This window comes from Pristiophorus japonicus, chromosome 10 (assembly GCF_044704955.1).
Source record: "Pristiophorus japonicus isolate sPriJap1 chromosome 10, sPriJap1.hap1, whole genome shotgun sequence".
Taxonomy (NCBI): Eukaryota; Metazoa; Chordata; class Chondrichthyes; family Pristiophoridae; genus Pristiophorus; species Pristiophorus japonicus.
The window spans coordinates 109,737,555-109,751,841 of NC_091986.1; the positions used below are offsets into that span (position 1 = coordinate 109,737,555).

At 41.5% G+C, this 14,287-nt stretch overlaps 1 protein-coding gene across 1 annotated transcript in view; it reads right to left on the reverse strand.

The window, feature by feature from the left end:
- The window catches only part of naalad2 (N-acetylated alpha-linked acidic dipeptidase 2), a 316,092-nt gene that overhangs the window by 40,318 nt on the left and 261,487 nt on the right, over window positions 1–14,287 (reverse strand). The window contains exons 13-14 of the mRNA XM_070891469.1: window positions 8,613–8,680; window positions 4,764–4,855 (exon numbers count right to left, since the gene is read on the reverse strand). Of these exons, the coding sequence (XP_070747570.1) occupies window positions 4,764–4,855; window positions 8,613–8,680 (160 nt within the window). The remainder of the gene's footprint in view (window positions 1–4,763; window positions 4,856–8,612; window positions 8,681–14,287) is intronic.

Sequence of the window (14,287 nt, forward strand, 5' to 3'; positions counted from 1 at the left end):
CCCACCTGTAACAGCGTCTGTGGCTCTCGTATCGAACTGTTCAGCCATCAAAGACCTCACTTTGGGAGTGGGAGCAAGTCCTCCTCGATTCCGAGGGACTGCCTATGATGATGATGATGAAATTTGGCCAGGAGTTGCTCTGTTTTTTTTGGAGCAATTTGATTTTTTTGGAGTATCTTAAAAATCGCAATTCTGCACATTTAATTTGCGCCAGTGTATGTGAGTTAATTAGGATTTTTTTTAAAGTTTATTTTATTTTTCAAAAAGTGGGGGTTACCTACGCCTGTTTTGGCCATTTAAGCTAGTTTGGACAGCTAATAGTTGCTCCAAACTAACTTAAACCAGCTTATGTGGCCACTTGTGTACCGCACAGAAAACGCTTGCGGAGAGTTACGAAATCAGCGCAGGTAAGTACATTCTAAAGCACCAAGCACTAAACAAAGCACAAAAATAAGCATTCAATAACAAATAAAAAATACAAGGAAGCGGAGAGGACCTGCACCTAGCACCAAGATTTACAAAGCACTAAACAAAGCACAAAAAGTAATAAGCAATTAATTAACAAATAAAAAATAGAAGGAACCCTGCACCTAAAGCACCAAGACCAAAGTAATAAGCAATCAAAGAAACATAGAAAATAGGTGCAGGAGTAGGCCATTCGGCCCTTTGAGCCTGCACCACCATTCAATAAGATCATGGCTGATCATTCACCTTCGTACCCCTTTCCTGCTTTCTCTCCATACCCCTTGATCTCTTTAGCCGTAAGCCATATCTAAATCCCTCTTGAATATATCCAGTGAACTGGCATCAACAACTCTCTGAGGGAGAGAATTCTACACGTCAACAACTCTTTGAGCGAAGAAGTTTCTCCTCATCTCAGTCCTAAATGGCTTACCCCTTATCCTTAGACTGTGTCCCCTGGTTCTGGACTTCCCCAACATTGGGAACATTCTTCCTGCATCTAACCTGTCCAGTCCCATCAGAATTTTCTATGTTTCTATGAGATCCCCTCTCACCCTTTTAAACTCCAGTGAATACAGGCCGAGATGATCCAGTCTCTCCTCATACGTCAGTCCTGCCATACCAGGAATCAGTCTGGTGAACCTTTGCTGCACTCCCTCAATAGCAAGAATGTCCTTCCTCAGATTAGAGACCAAAACTGAACACAATATTCCAGGTGAGCCCTCACCAAGGACCTGTACAACTGCAGTAAGACCTCCCTGCTCCTGTACTCAAATCCGCTAGCTATGAAGGCCAACATACCATTTGCCTTCTTCACCGCCTGCTGTACCTGCATGCCAACTTTCAATGACTAATGTACCATGACACCCAGGTCTCGTTGCACCTCCCCTTTTCCTAATCTGCCGCCAATCAGATAATATTCTGCCTTCGTGTTTTTGCCCCCAAAGTGGATAACCTCACATTTATCCACATTATACTGCATCTGCCATGCATTGGCCCACTCATCTAACCTGTTCAAGTCACCTTGCAACCTTTTATCGTCCTCCTCACAGCTCACATCGCCACCCAGCTTAGTGCCATCTGCAAACTTGGAGATAATACACTCAATTCTTTCATCTAAATCATTGATGTATATTTTAAATAGCTGGGGTCCCAGCACTGAGCCCTGCGGCACCCCACTAGTCACTGCCTGCCATTCTGAAAAGGACCCGTTTATCCCGACTCTCTGCTTTCTGTCTGCCAACCAGTTCTCTATCCATGTCAGTACATTACCCCCCAATACCATGTGCTTTAATTTTGTACACCAATCTCTTGTGTGGGACCTTGTCAAAAGCCTTTTGAAAGTCCAAATACACCACATCCACTGGGTCTCCCTTGTCCACTCTACCAGTTACATCCTCAAAATATTCTAGAAGATTTGTCAAGCATGATTTCCCTGTCATAAAGCCATGCTGACTAGGACCGATCCTGTCACTGCTTTCCAAATGCACTGCTATTTCATCTTTAATAATTGATTCCAACATTTTCCCCACTACTGATATCAGGCTAACTGGTCTATAATTCCTTGTTTTCTCTCTCCCTCCTTTTTAAAAAAGTGGTGTTACATTAGCTACCCTTCAGTCCATAGGAACTGATCCAGAGTCGATAGACTGTTGGAAAATGATCACCAATGCATCCACTATTTCTAGGGCCACTTCCTTACGTACTCTGGGATGCAGACGATCAGGCCCTGGGGATTTATCGGCCTTCATTCCCATCAATTTCCCAAACACAATTCCCCGTCTAATCAGGATTTCCTTCAGTTCCTCCTCACTAGACCCTCGGTTCCCTAGTATTTCCGGAAGATTATTTGTGTCTTCCTTCGTGAAAACAGAACCAAAGTATTTGTTCAACTGGTCTGCCATTTCTTTGTTCCCCATTATAAATTCACCTGATTCTGATGGCAAGGGACCTACGTTTGTCTTCACTAATCTTTTTCTTTTAACATATCTATAGAAGCTTTTGCAGTCAGTTTTTGTGTTTCCAGCAAGCTTCCTCTCATACACTATTTTCCCCCTCCTAATTAAACCCTTTGTCCTCTTCTGCTGAATTCTAAATTTCTCCCAGTCCTCAGATTTGCTGCTTTTTCTGGTCAATTTATAAGCCTCTTCCTTGGATTTAACACTATCCTTAATTTCCCTTGTTAACCACGGTTGAGCCACCTTCCCCGTTTTATTTTTACTCCAGACAGGGATGCACAATTGCTGAAGTTCATCCATGTGATCTTTAAATGTTTGCCTTTGCCTATCCACCGTCAACCCTTTAAGTATCATTCGCCAGTCTAGTCTAGCCAATTCACGTCTCATACCATCGAAGTTACCTTTCCTTAAGTTCAGGACCCTAGTCTCTGAATTAACTGTGTCACTCTCCATCTTAATAAAGAATTCCACCATATTATGGTCACACTTCCCCAAGGGGCCTTGCACCACAAGATTTCTAATTAGTCCTTTCTCATTGCACATCACCCAGTTTAGGGTGGCCAGCCCTCTAGTTGGTTCCTTGATATATTGGTCTAGAAAACCATCCCTAATACACTCCAGGAAATCCTCCTCCGCTGTATTGCTACCAGTTTGGTTAGCCCAATCTATATGTAGATTAAAGTCGCCCATGATAACTGCTGTACCTTTATTGCATGCATCCCTAATTTCTTGTTTGATGCTGTCCCCAACCTCACTACCAATGTTTGGTGGTCTGTACACAACTCCCACTAGCGTTTCTGCCCTTTGGTATTCCGCAGCTCCACCCATACAGATTCCACTTTATCCAAGCTAATCAATAACAAATAAAAAATAGAAGTCTTACCTTTATGTGAAGGGAAGGCAGTGGGCCGCTGATGCGGGAGCCCAGGGATAGGGGCGGCGCGCTTCGGGCCCCTTCCACACAGCCTGCAGAGCACACTCACAGAATCTGGGGGCGAGGAGCTACTGCGCATGTGCCCACACTCTAGCACGCATGTGCAGAGGTAGTGCCGGGACCTGGCTCCTTCCCCGAATCCAGTTGCCACGCTGCACCACCATCAAGGAAAGGCTGGGGAGCGGTCAAACTCGGCCTGAAGATTTTTGGCGCCCTTCTTGTTCTACCTCTGGTGAGTGCACCAGAAATCTATACTGGCTAAATTTGGGCCCTTGGGGTGTATGTACACAAATCTTTGGAAGTGGCAGGATAAGTTGAGAAGCCTGTTAAAAAGCATAAGGGATAACTGGGCTGGATTTTTGGCTCATTTCGTCTCAGTTAGCACCACAAAGGGGCGGTAAAGGGTGTTTCTAGGCGTTACAGCGGGTGTTCTGCTTTTACCGACCGGCTAATAAACTCGGCTCATGGTTTGCGGCGGCACAAAATCTTACCGTCCTACTTTATGGTTTCACTGAGATCATGACATCAATTGTCGTGCAACGCTCCACTAGCACCATGATTTTTCTAATGCTCTCACACAACACTCCTTCTCACATACAACTGGCTCTGTGAAAATGGACGATTGTCAACTCGGAGCTGTACTGCACATGCGCGTCCATTGCAATGACATCAGAAACGTAATTTTTTTTTTCATGCATACGCAGAAGGTGTGGCATCATTTTTCGGTGCAGACAGCAGGCTCCACCCCCCGAGGCGACTGGAAACGCTGTGCGGCACCAAATTCGAATTATAGATCGAGGAAACTTTGACAAATTATTCCCGGTGCATTTCTGGCCTAGAAAAACAGGCATTATTCTGGCAATATGGCAGAAAACAGGCTTGGTCAAAATTGAGCCCTTAGGATTGTTGGCAAAAGAACTAGAGGCGACATGAGGAAATATTTTTTTACACAGCGAGTTATGATCTGGAATCCTCTTCCTGAAACGATGGTGGAAGCAGATTTAATAGTAACTTTCAAAGAGAGAATTGGTTAAATACTTGATGGGAAAAAATTTGAAGGGCTGTGGGGAGCAGACCTAATTGGATATCTCTACCAAAGAGCCAGCACAGGCACGATGGGCCAAATGGCCTCTTTTTGTGCTGCATCATTCTAAGTTTCTGTGTCCATTTACACCATTTTTGGTTAGCTCTCTGCAAAATGTTAAAATTGCACTGCAAACTTTGAATAGTTATGGGAAAGGGCTGATTCAGGACAATTTTGTGCAGTTAACACAATACACTTCTGGCTAAATTTGCACTAAAACTTAGCCACTCAGGACTGAATATTTCCAGCAGACACAAATTTTCCTTTATAACCTCTATAAACACTGAGGAAAGAGCTGGTGGAAAAACATCTATTTTTGGCTGACCTGGGAGCTTCCTTGTACCCTGTCCAAGGATCTTTCTCATACCAACTCTGGTAAAGGGATTTTCCCTCATAACCATCATCAGGGCTAGAGATCTGAAAGAAGAAAAAAGAAATCAGATATTATGATAATTTTCACATTCTACTGTTACCCCATTTTAGCTATAACATACCAAACCAAAGTATTAATGCTCGTTAGAGCATGGAAGATAGCAAGAAACTTCCCTGAATCTTTGGGGATGGAAGTTGTTTTTGGTGCAAAGACCCTGGTTAAATTCTTAGGGTTAGAAATTCGGTTGATTAGCGCCAACCATTCTCGCCCCAGAGACTAAGCAGCTCCTGCCCAAGCACTGCACTGTCAGTGCCTGCCGCGAACTTCAGTGAAGGTTTAGCGGTGGCGCTGACAGTTTGTGCTGTGCTCACTAGCGCCGCCCACTCGGTGACGTCACCGAGTGTGCAACGCCCCCATAGCGCTGCGTTTGCAACGCCCCCATAGCGCTGCGTTTGCAAAATTCAATCTTTTGCCTGCTGTCGCGCCTGCCGCTGAGACTGGCAGGGGGAAGCAGTCGTTCCAGCAATGATCCCGGGGCGATATCATCCGGAGTGCAAGGTAAGTGCTGAAATTTCACTTTTTCAACTTTTATTTATTTGTTGCGGTTGTGGAAAAGTGTGGATGAAGTGTATTGAATTTTTCAACAGGTTTTTTTTTCATCTTTAGATACTAGGATGCCGGCATCCTAGCGCCAAATACTGAACAGACCTCCTGCACTATCGCTCCGTTAGTGCCCGAAGAGGAGTATAGAACGCTTCTCTTAGCGCTCCACGCTCCTCTTGGGGCGACATAACTGAATATCCCACTTTGAGGTGGTAGCACTCCGGCAGCGTCACCACCTCAAAGCGGGCGATACTGAATTTCTAGCTCAAAGGCTTTTTAGTGAGATATTTCTCTTATGCTCAGCATGAATGATCAATCCTATAAAAGCCTGCCCCCTGTAAATTGAAGTGTAACTTTATATGCACGGTAACTAACAATGTAGTGTTGCATAGGGGTCAAACAGAAACTCTTATAATAGCTTACTGAATTAAGACAAGTCTCTTGAAGCTTTCCTAGTCCTCAAATAGTGAAAGAATAAATATACTTCAGACCATATGACTTGAGCTATAAACTATCAATCAGCTTTATTAAAAATTGAGGTTAACCAGTGATAAAATCAATACAACAGATTTCACGATCGTAGAACATTTTAATTTAAATACTGTTTTAAATAAATTGGAAGCACATTTTTAGTGTTTAGATGAAACAGCTGCTATAATTTGAACAAGAGCCTTTTAATTTGGATCATCCAGTTTAAATCTGAATGGTTGGCAAGTTTTTCCACTTTCTTTTATGAACTGTGCTATCAAGGATAATCAGGTAAATCTAATGATTTTATAATTGATTATCTGTACAAAACAGGTTATTTGACGAGGATTATACTAAATGAAAAAGCCTACATTTTAAACAAAATAAAGTTGTTCATAATCTAAAATTAGGCATCAACACTGATATTTAAAGGGTTGGGATTTTATTTAGAATTAATCGGATGTGGTACTCAGAAAGATGGGGAATAGAAAATGCTCACATTTCGAGCTCACATTATCATTTCCAGTTAAACCGTAACATTGGTTCACAAATTTAAATATTGGCACATGCATGTTGATGGATCTCGGATGCAAATGAATCCTTGATGCGCATTAAATTGATTGAGAGAGTCCATTTCAAGCTGATTGAGGTAGCCATTCTATACTTTCCGGTCGGTGAGACAGGACACATTTTCGCTGATCACTTGAGTAACATGTGCTACGAATATTACTGGAACAATTTGACTCCAATAGGATTGGATGCAATAAAATGATTAAAAGCTTTAGAAGACAATGCCAAACGCAATTTAAGGTCAATGAGAAAACTACGTGCAATTAAGGAGTTAACTGACCTCAGCTGGTGTTAGGGGCTCTACAATTGGCCTCAGAATCTTTGAAGTAGGCCCAGGGGAGGAAATCAGCTACTGTTTTATTCCAAATAATCACGATCCAGTAATTCTTGCTGGAACTGCATTTGTGTGGAGGTCCAATAAGGTCAAAACTAAACTGTGTTGCCCCAATGTTAATAGCCTTTCAAAATTCAAGTGTCAATGTTCACACATGAAAAAAGTTCACATGAGCAAAGTACTGAATGGTGCCTGGCATCTAACTGTACCTAACAGGAGTCAATGACTTTGGGAAGGGATTATGGTGAATTCAGCTTCTGGAAATTGCCTGGGTAGTCTGTGAGACTGTCAAATATTTCCTCTATCGAACCATAGAAATATACAGCACAGGAGAAGGCCATTGCATCTGTGCCAGCTCTTTGCTGGAGTAATTCAAAACTAATCCTACTGTCCTGCTCTCTCCCCATAGTACTGTATCTTCCTCTGCTTCAAATACTTGTCCAAGATTCCACTGAAACATGCAATGATCTCTGGCTCAACCACTCCTTGTGGCAAAGCATACCATGCTCCCACAACCCTCGGTGTAAAGATATTTCTCCTAAGTTCACACCTCAACTTTCTCCAATGTTACAATTTTAAATTGATGATCACTTGTCACTGACTACCCAACCAGAGGAATTTGTCTTTCGCTATTGATGCCATCAAAACCCTTTATAATTTTTAAAAATCTCCTCTTAGCCTTCCCTGCTGCAATGGAATTGATCCCAGAAATTCAAGTCTTTCCTCATAACTATAGATTCTCATCCCTGTCATCACCTTAATGAATGTCTTATCCATAATTGGATGCCGAAAACTGAATACAATACTCCAACTGTGACCTAAACAATGCTTAATGCAAAATCAACATTACTTCTTTATTCTGCTACTGTATGCCCCTACTTATGAAAACCCAAAATGCTGTTGAACTTTTATGGCTTTATTTACCTGCACTCGAACTTTCAGGGAATTTTGCATTTAAAACCCAAAGTACATGTTCATTCATCCACTTCCATGTCTTTCCATTGAGTGTACAATCCCATTCCTTGTTTTCCTCCCAAAATGTGTTACCTCATATTTATCCATATTAAATTGCCACCTACCTGCCCCTCCACTATTCTGTCTTCCTGAAGTTATTCCAGTCCTCCTTGCTATTTCTCAAATCTCTACTTTTGTGTTGTCAGCAATTCTGAAAATTGTACTTCATACGCCAGAGTCCAAATCGTCTCCATAAACCAAGAACAAAAGTTAACCCAGCACTGACCCCTGAGTATACCACTTCCAACCCTAATCTAGCGTAAGCAAAACCAGCTTACCCTAAATGTGTTTCCTATCTATTAACCAATATCTATCCATGGTGCTATATTTCCTCTTGTACCAAATGCCTGAAATTTCCTTCTTTTTAAAAACATATGTTTCATGCATTCTGGAGATCAGATATTCATTGTTCAGGAAAATGTAAACATGATCCCGCATACTACTATTCTATATGAAGTATGTTGGAGCATCAACAAGATGTGCCACCTTCATATATCACATCTTAGTAAGCCAGTGAGTTATTAAGATTGCTTCATGCCATGCTCCAACTCCATATTTAACCAGCCACATTGCTGAAGTTCACGCAAGATTTTACTCCTCAAACCTTCTTCTCACTAGTACAAAATGAAAGTGTCTATTGAAATATAGAGCAGCCATATCTAGTGAAGGCAAGACAGTTGCATCATGTCTGGCCAAGCAAACTTCCCTTTTACAATGTAAATGTCTTTGATATCCATCTTTTCACTTCAATAAATACATCAAACTATACTAGAAGAAGTTATGAAACTACTGCAGTTAAACCGCGTCCTTACCTCTTTGGTTAAGGTATAAACTAACTGGTAGAGCAAAGGGCTGCAGTCAACTCTCAGTGTGTAGTTACCTGATGGGTAGACAGAGAGAGAGAGATCGAGAGAATAGCATAGTTAAATCACAGAAATCACAAATAGCAGCAAATAATTATTCAGATTGAATAGTTACCTTTCCAGATTAACTCAACAATCCTTATTAATCAAATGTGAACCTAAATTAGGTTGCAACATTAGATAATGAAATAATTCAGATTCATTAGGAGTTAAAGGGCTAAATGTTCTATCGTTCTTAAATGTTTTCAGAGTATAAATCAAGAAATAATAGAGGCTTGTAAGAAAGGTACAGCAATAATCATGGGCGATTTTAATCTTCATATTGATTGGACAAATCAAATTAGCAAAGGTAGCTTTGGGGTAGAGTTCATAGAGTGTGTGCAGGATGGATTCTTGGAACAATATGTTGTGGAATCAACCAGGGAGCAGGCTAGTTTAGATCTGGTAATGTGTAACAAGTCTGGATTAATTAATGATCTTGTAGTGAAGGATCCTCTTGGGAAGAATAGCGTGGTCGAGTTTCAAATTCAGTTTGAGGGTGAGAAAGCAAGGTCTCAAACAAGTGTCCTGAACTTAAATAAAGGTAATTACAAAGGTATGAAGGCAGAGTTGGTTAAAGTGGACTGGAAAAATATATTAAACAGTAAGACTGTAGAAAAGCAGTGGCAAACATTTAAGGGGATATTTCATAACACACAGCAAAGATATATTTCAATGAGAAAGAAAGACTCTAAGAGAAGGATGAACCATCCGTGGCTAACTAAGGAAGTTAAAGATGGTATAAAATTGAAAACAAAGGCATACAATGTTGAGAAGAACAGTGGAAGGCCAGAGGATTGGGACACTTTTAGAAATCAGCAAAGGACGACTAAGAAAATGATAAAGACAGAGAAGATAGCTTATGAGAGTAAATTAGCAAGAAATATAAAAACAGACAGTAAGAGCTTCTACAGGTATATAAAAAGGAAGCGATTAGCTAAAGTAAACATTGATCCCTTAGAGGATGAGACTAGGGAATTAATAATGGGGAACAGGTAAATGACCAAGACTTTGAACAAATATTTTGTATCGGTCTTCACGGTAGAAGATACTAAAAGCATCCCAATAATTGATAATCAAGGGGCTATTGGGGGGGGGGGGGGGGAAATAAAACAATCACTAGAGAAAACATATTATGCAAACTAATGGGACTAAAGGTGGACAAGTCCCCTGGAACCGAAGGCCTGCATCCCAGGGTCTTAAAAGAGGTGGCTGCAGAGATAGTGGATGCATTGGTTATAATCTACCAACATTCTCTAGATTCTGGAGAAGTCCCAGTGGACTGGATCCCGCAAATGTAATGCCCCTATTTAAGAAAGGAGGGAGACAGAAAACAGGAAACTATAGACCAGTTAACCTAACATCTGTCATTGGGAAAATGCTGGAGTCCATCATTAAGGAAGTAGTAGCAGAACATTTAGAAAATCATAATGCAGTCAAGCAGAGTTAGCATGGTTTTATGAAAGGGAAATCATGTTTGACAAATTTGCTGGAGTTCTTTGAGGATGTAATGAGCAGGGTGGATAAAGTGGAACCAGTAGATGTTGTGTATTTGGAAAGCATTAGATAAGGTGCCACATAAAAAGTTACTGCACAAGATAAGAACTCATGGGGTTGGGGGTAATATATTAGCATGGATAGAGGATTGACTGTCTAACAGAAAGCAGAGAGTTGGGATAAATGGGTAATTTTCAGGTAAGCCAACTGTAACTAGTGGAGTGCCACAGGGATCAGTGCTGGGGCCTCAATTATTTGCAATTTATATTAATGACTTGGATGAAGGGACCGAGTATAATGTAACCAAATTTGCTGATGATACAAAGATAGGTGGGAAAGCAAATTGTGAGGAGGACACAAAGAATCTGCAAATGGATATAGATAGGCTAAGTGAGTGGGCAAAGATTTGGCAGATGAAATATAATGTGGGAAAATGTAAGGTTATCCACTTCTGTAGGAAAAATAAAAAAGAAAATTATTAATTAAAAGGGGGGAGATTACAAAATGCTGTTGTACAGAGGGATCTGGGGATCCTGGTACATGAAATACAAAAAGTTAGCATGTAGGTACAGCAAGTAATTAGGAAAGCAAATGGAATGTTGGCCTTTATTGCAAGGGGGATGGAGTATAAAAGTAGGGAAGTCCTGCTCCCACTGCACCTGGAATGCTGCGTACAGTTTTGGTCTCCTTATTTAAGGAAGGATATACTTTCATTGATGGCAATTCAAAGAAGGTTCACAAGGTTAATTCCTGAGATGAAGTGGTTGTCATATGAAGAAAGGTTGAGCAGGTTCGGCCTATACTCATTGGAGTTTAGAAGACTGAGACATATTAAAACATAAGGTTCTGAGGGGGCTTGACTGGTTAGATGCAGAGAGGATGTTTCCCTTCGTGGGGGGATCTAGAACTAGGGGACATAGTTTCAGAATAAGGGGTCGCCCATTTAAAACGGAAATGAGGAGGATTTTTTCTCTCAGAGGGTCGTGAATCTTTGGAACTCTCTGCCCCAGAGAGCTGTACAGGCTGTGTCATTGAATGTATTTAAGATGGAAATAGAGAGATTTTTGAATGATAAGGGAATCAAGGGTTATGGGGAGCAGTCAGGGAAAGCGGAGTTGAGGCCAGGATCAGATCATCCATGATCTTATTGAATGGCAGAGCAGGCTCGAGGGGCCAAATGGCCTACTCGGTGCTCCTATTTCTTATGTTCTTATGTTCTAAGGGAGCTGTGCGTATATTTTAGGAACCCAGTTAGGAGTTAATCCTTGACCTTTGTTTTCTAAAAAGTAATTAGAGAGAAATTATATAGTACCTGTCCTAAATTTCACTGGATGTTTTAAATGTTATAATGGCAGATTGTTCTACAATTACCTGTGTATCTTAGTTTCCCCTTTGTATGGTGCTTGTTAAAACTGCTAGTTGGAGGGACAGTTGAGTGCAGATCTCCCCCAATGTGACATCATGAAGCACTGCTCAAGTGGCCTCATGAGTGTGATCTCTGCCTGCATGCCCTGTGCGCCTCTATATATAATGTTCCCATTCTGAAAGGCCATGGCCAGCACTCTTCATACTCGTCTCTTTTAATTAGCTCAATAATTAACCTCCTACCTGGGTTCCAAAAAGACTAACTACAGATGCTGATTCATTTATTTAATATATCAGGCTCAGCCAGAGGTATCTATGATAAGGATTGTCACTGCTGGTTGCTGCAAGAAAAGAAACATTTTGTACTTCTTAATACACTCTCTCCAACAAGCAAATCATGTATTTCTCTGTGGTCTACTATATAGTCCATGATCTTAGTTTAACAACTAATGGCTAACTCTGTACTTGAGTGCCTGTGTACAAAGGGCAATATTCCAAATGCAGTAATACCAACTTTTGCGATTTAATCACGAGACATGGAATTTTTAATGAATATCCCCCTCCCAACTTGCGATTCACCACAGAAAACTCGTAAGTTGAACTGTTGATTGACTTCAAACCAGAGCTTTTGTACAGAAAAAAAGTGATCTCTGCCTGCATGCCCTGCACGCCTCTACATATAATGTTCCCATTCCGAAAGGCGATGGGCTCCCGTTCCCTGGACACTGATTGCTGACAGGTACGTTTCAATGGAATCTTCGCAAAGCAGAAAGGAGGCGTGACCGTGCAAGTCAGACACTGACTGATTGATCCTGCAGGATGATCCGAGGGATGGGGCAGGGGGGGCTAACTGTTTCAAAACTACAAGGTGTGCAACAGAAAGCTTCCTTTAATCCATGTGTGAAATCCAGAAATGAAACTGAGATGTGTTCTAGCAAAAAGGGGAAGCAGTTTATGAAGGTAGGTGTCGGAAATATGAACACTAAATCCAGCACAAAGGCAATAGTATACAAGAAATATTGTATTGAAAAATTCTAATGTGGAATCTATCAGATCAAAAGCATCAGACATTAATCTTCTTAAATTGCCTTCACTTTAATTTGTCTAAAATCGCACATAGTGTATTGAGCTGGTTTTTCAAGGTGGGGAGAGAAGCAAGAGGTGGAGGGATTTAGAACATAAGAACATAAGAATTAGGAACAGGAGTAGGCCATCTAGCCCCTCGAGCCTGCTCCGCCATTCAACAAGATCATGGCTGATCTGGCCGTGGACTCAGCTCCACTTACCCGCCCGTTCCCCGTAAGCCTTAATTCCCTTATTGGTTAAAAATCTATCTATCTGTGACTAGAATACATTCAATGAGCTAGCCTCAACTGCTTCCTTGGGCAGAGAATTCCACAGATTCACAACCCTCTGGGAGAAGAAATTCCTTCTCAACTCGGTTTTAAATTGGCTTCCCCGTATTTTGAGGCTGTGCCCCCTAGTTCTAGTCTCCCCTATCGGTGGAAACAACCTCTCCGCCTCTATCTTGTCTATCCCTTTCATTATTTTAAAGGTTTCTATAAGATCACCCCTCATCCTTCTGAACTCCAACGAGTAAAGACCCAGTCTACTCAATCTATCATCATAAGGTAACCCCCTCATCTCCGGAATTAGCCTAGTGAATAGTCTCTACCCCCTTCAAAGCCAGTATATCCTTCCTTAAGTAAGGTGACCAAAACTGCACGCAGTACTCCAGGTGCGGCCTTACCAATACCCTATACAGTTGCAGCAGGACCTCTCGCAATGAAGGCCAACATTCCATTCGCCTTCCTGATTATCTGCTGCACCTGCAAACTAACTTTTTTGGGATTCATGCACAAGGAACGGTTTAATGTTTTTTTGTTTTGCAGATAAACTCCAAAAAGAGTTTCATGCACAAGGACCCCCAGGTCCCTCTGCACCTCAGCATGTTGTAATTTCTCCCCATTCAAATAACATTCCCTTTTACTGTATTTTTCCCAAGGTGGATGACCTCACACTTTCCGACATTGTATTCCATCTGCCAAACCTTAGCCCATTTGCTTAACCTATCTAAATCTCTTTGCAGCCTCTCTGTGTCCTCTACACAACCCGCTTTCCCACTAATCTTTAGGTCATCTGCAAATTTTGTTACACTACACTCTGTCCCCTCTTCCAGATCATCTATGTATATTGTAAACAGTTGTGGTCCCAGCACCGATCCCTGTGGCACACCACTAACCACTGATTTCCAACTTGAAAAGGACCCATTTATCCCAACTCTCTGCTTTCTGTTCGCCAGCCAATTCTCTATCCAGGCTAATACATTTCCTCTGACTCCGCGTACCTCTATCTTCTGCAGTAACCTTTTGTGTGGCACCTTATTGAATGCTTTTTGGAAATCTAAATACACCACATCCATCGGTACACCTCTATCCACCATGCTCGTTATATCCTCAAAGAATTCCAGTAAATTAGTTAAACATGATTTCCCCTTCATGAATCCATGCTGCATCTGCTTGATTGCACTATTCCTATCTAAATGTCCCGCTATTTCTTCCTTAATGATAGTTTCAAGCATTTTCCCCACTACAGATGTTAAACTAACTGGCCAATAGTTACCTGCCTTTTGTCTGCCCCCTTTTTTAAACAGAGGCGTTACATTAGCTGCTTTCCAATCCGCTGGTACCTCCCCAGAGTCCAGAGAATTTTGGTAGATTATA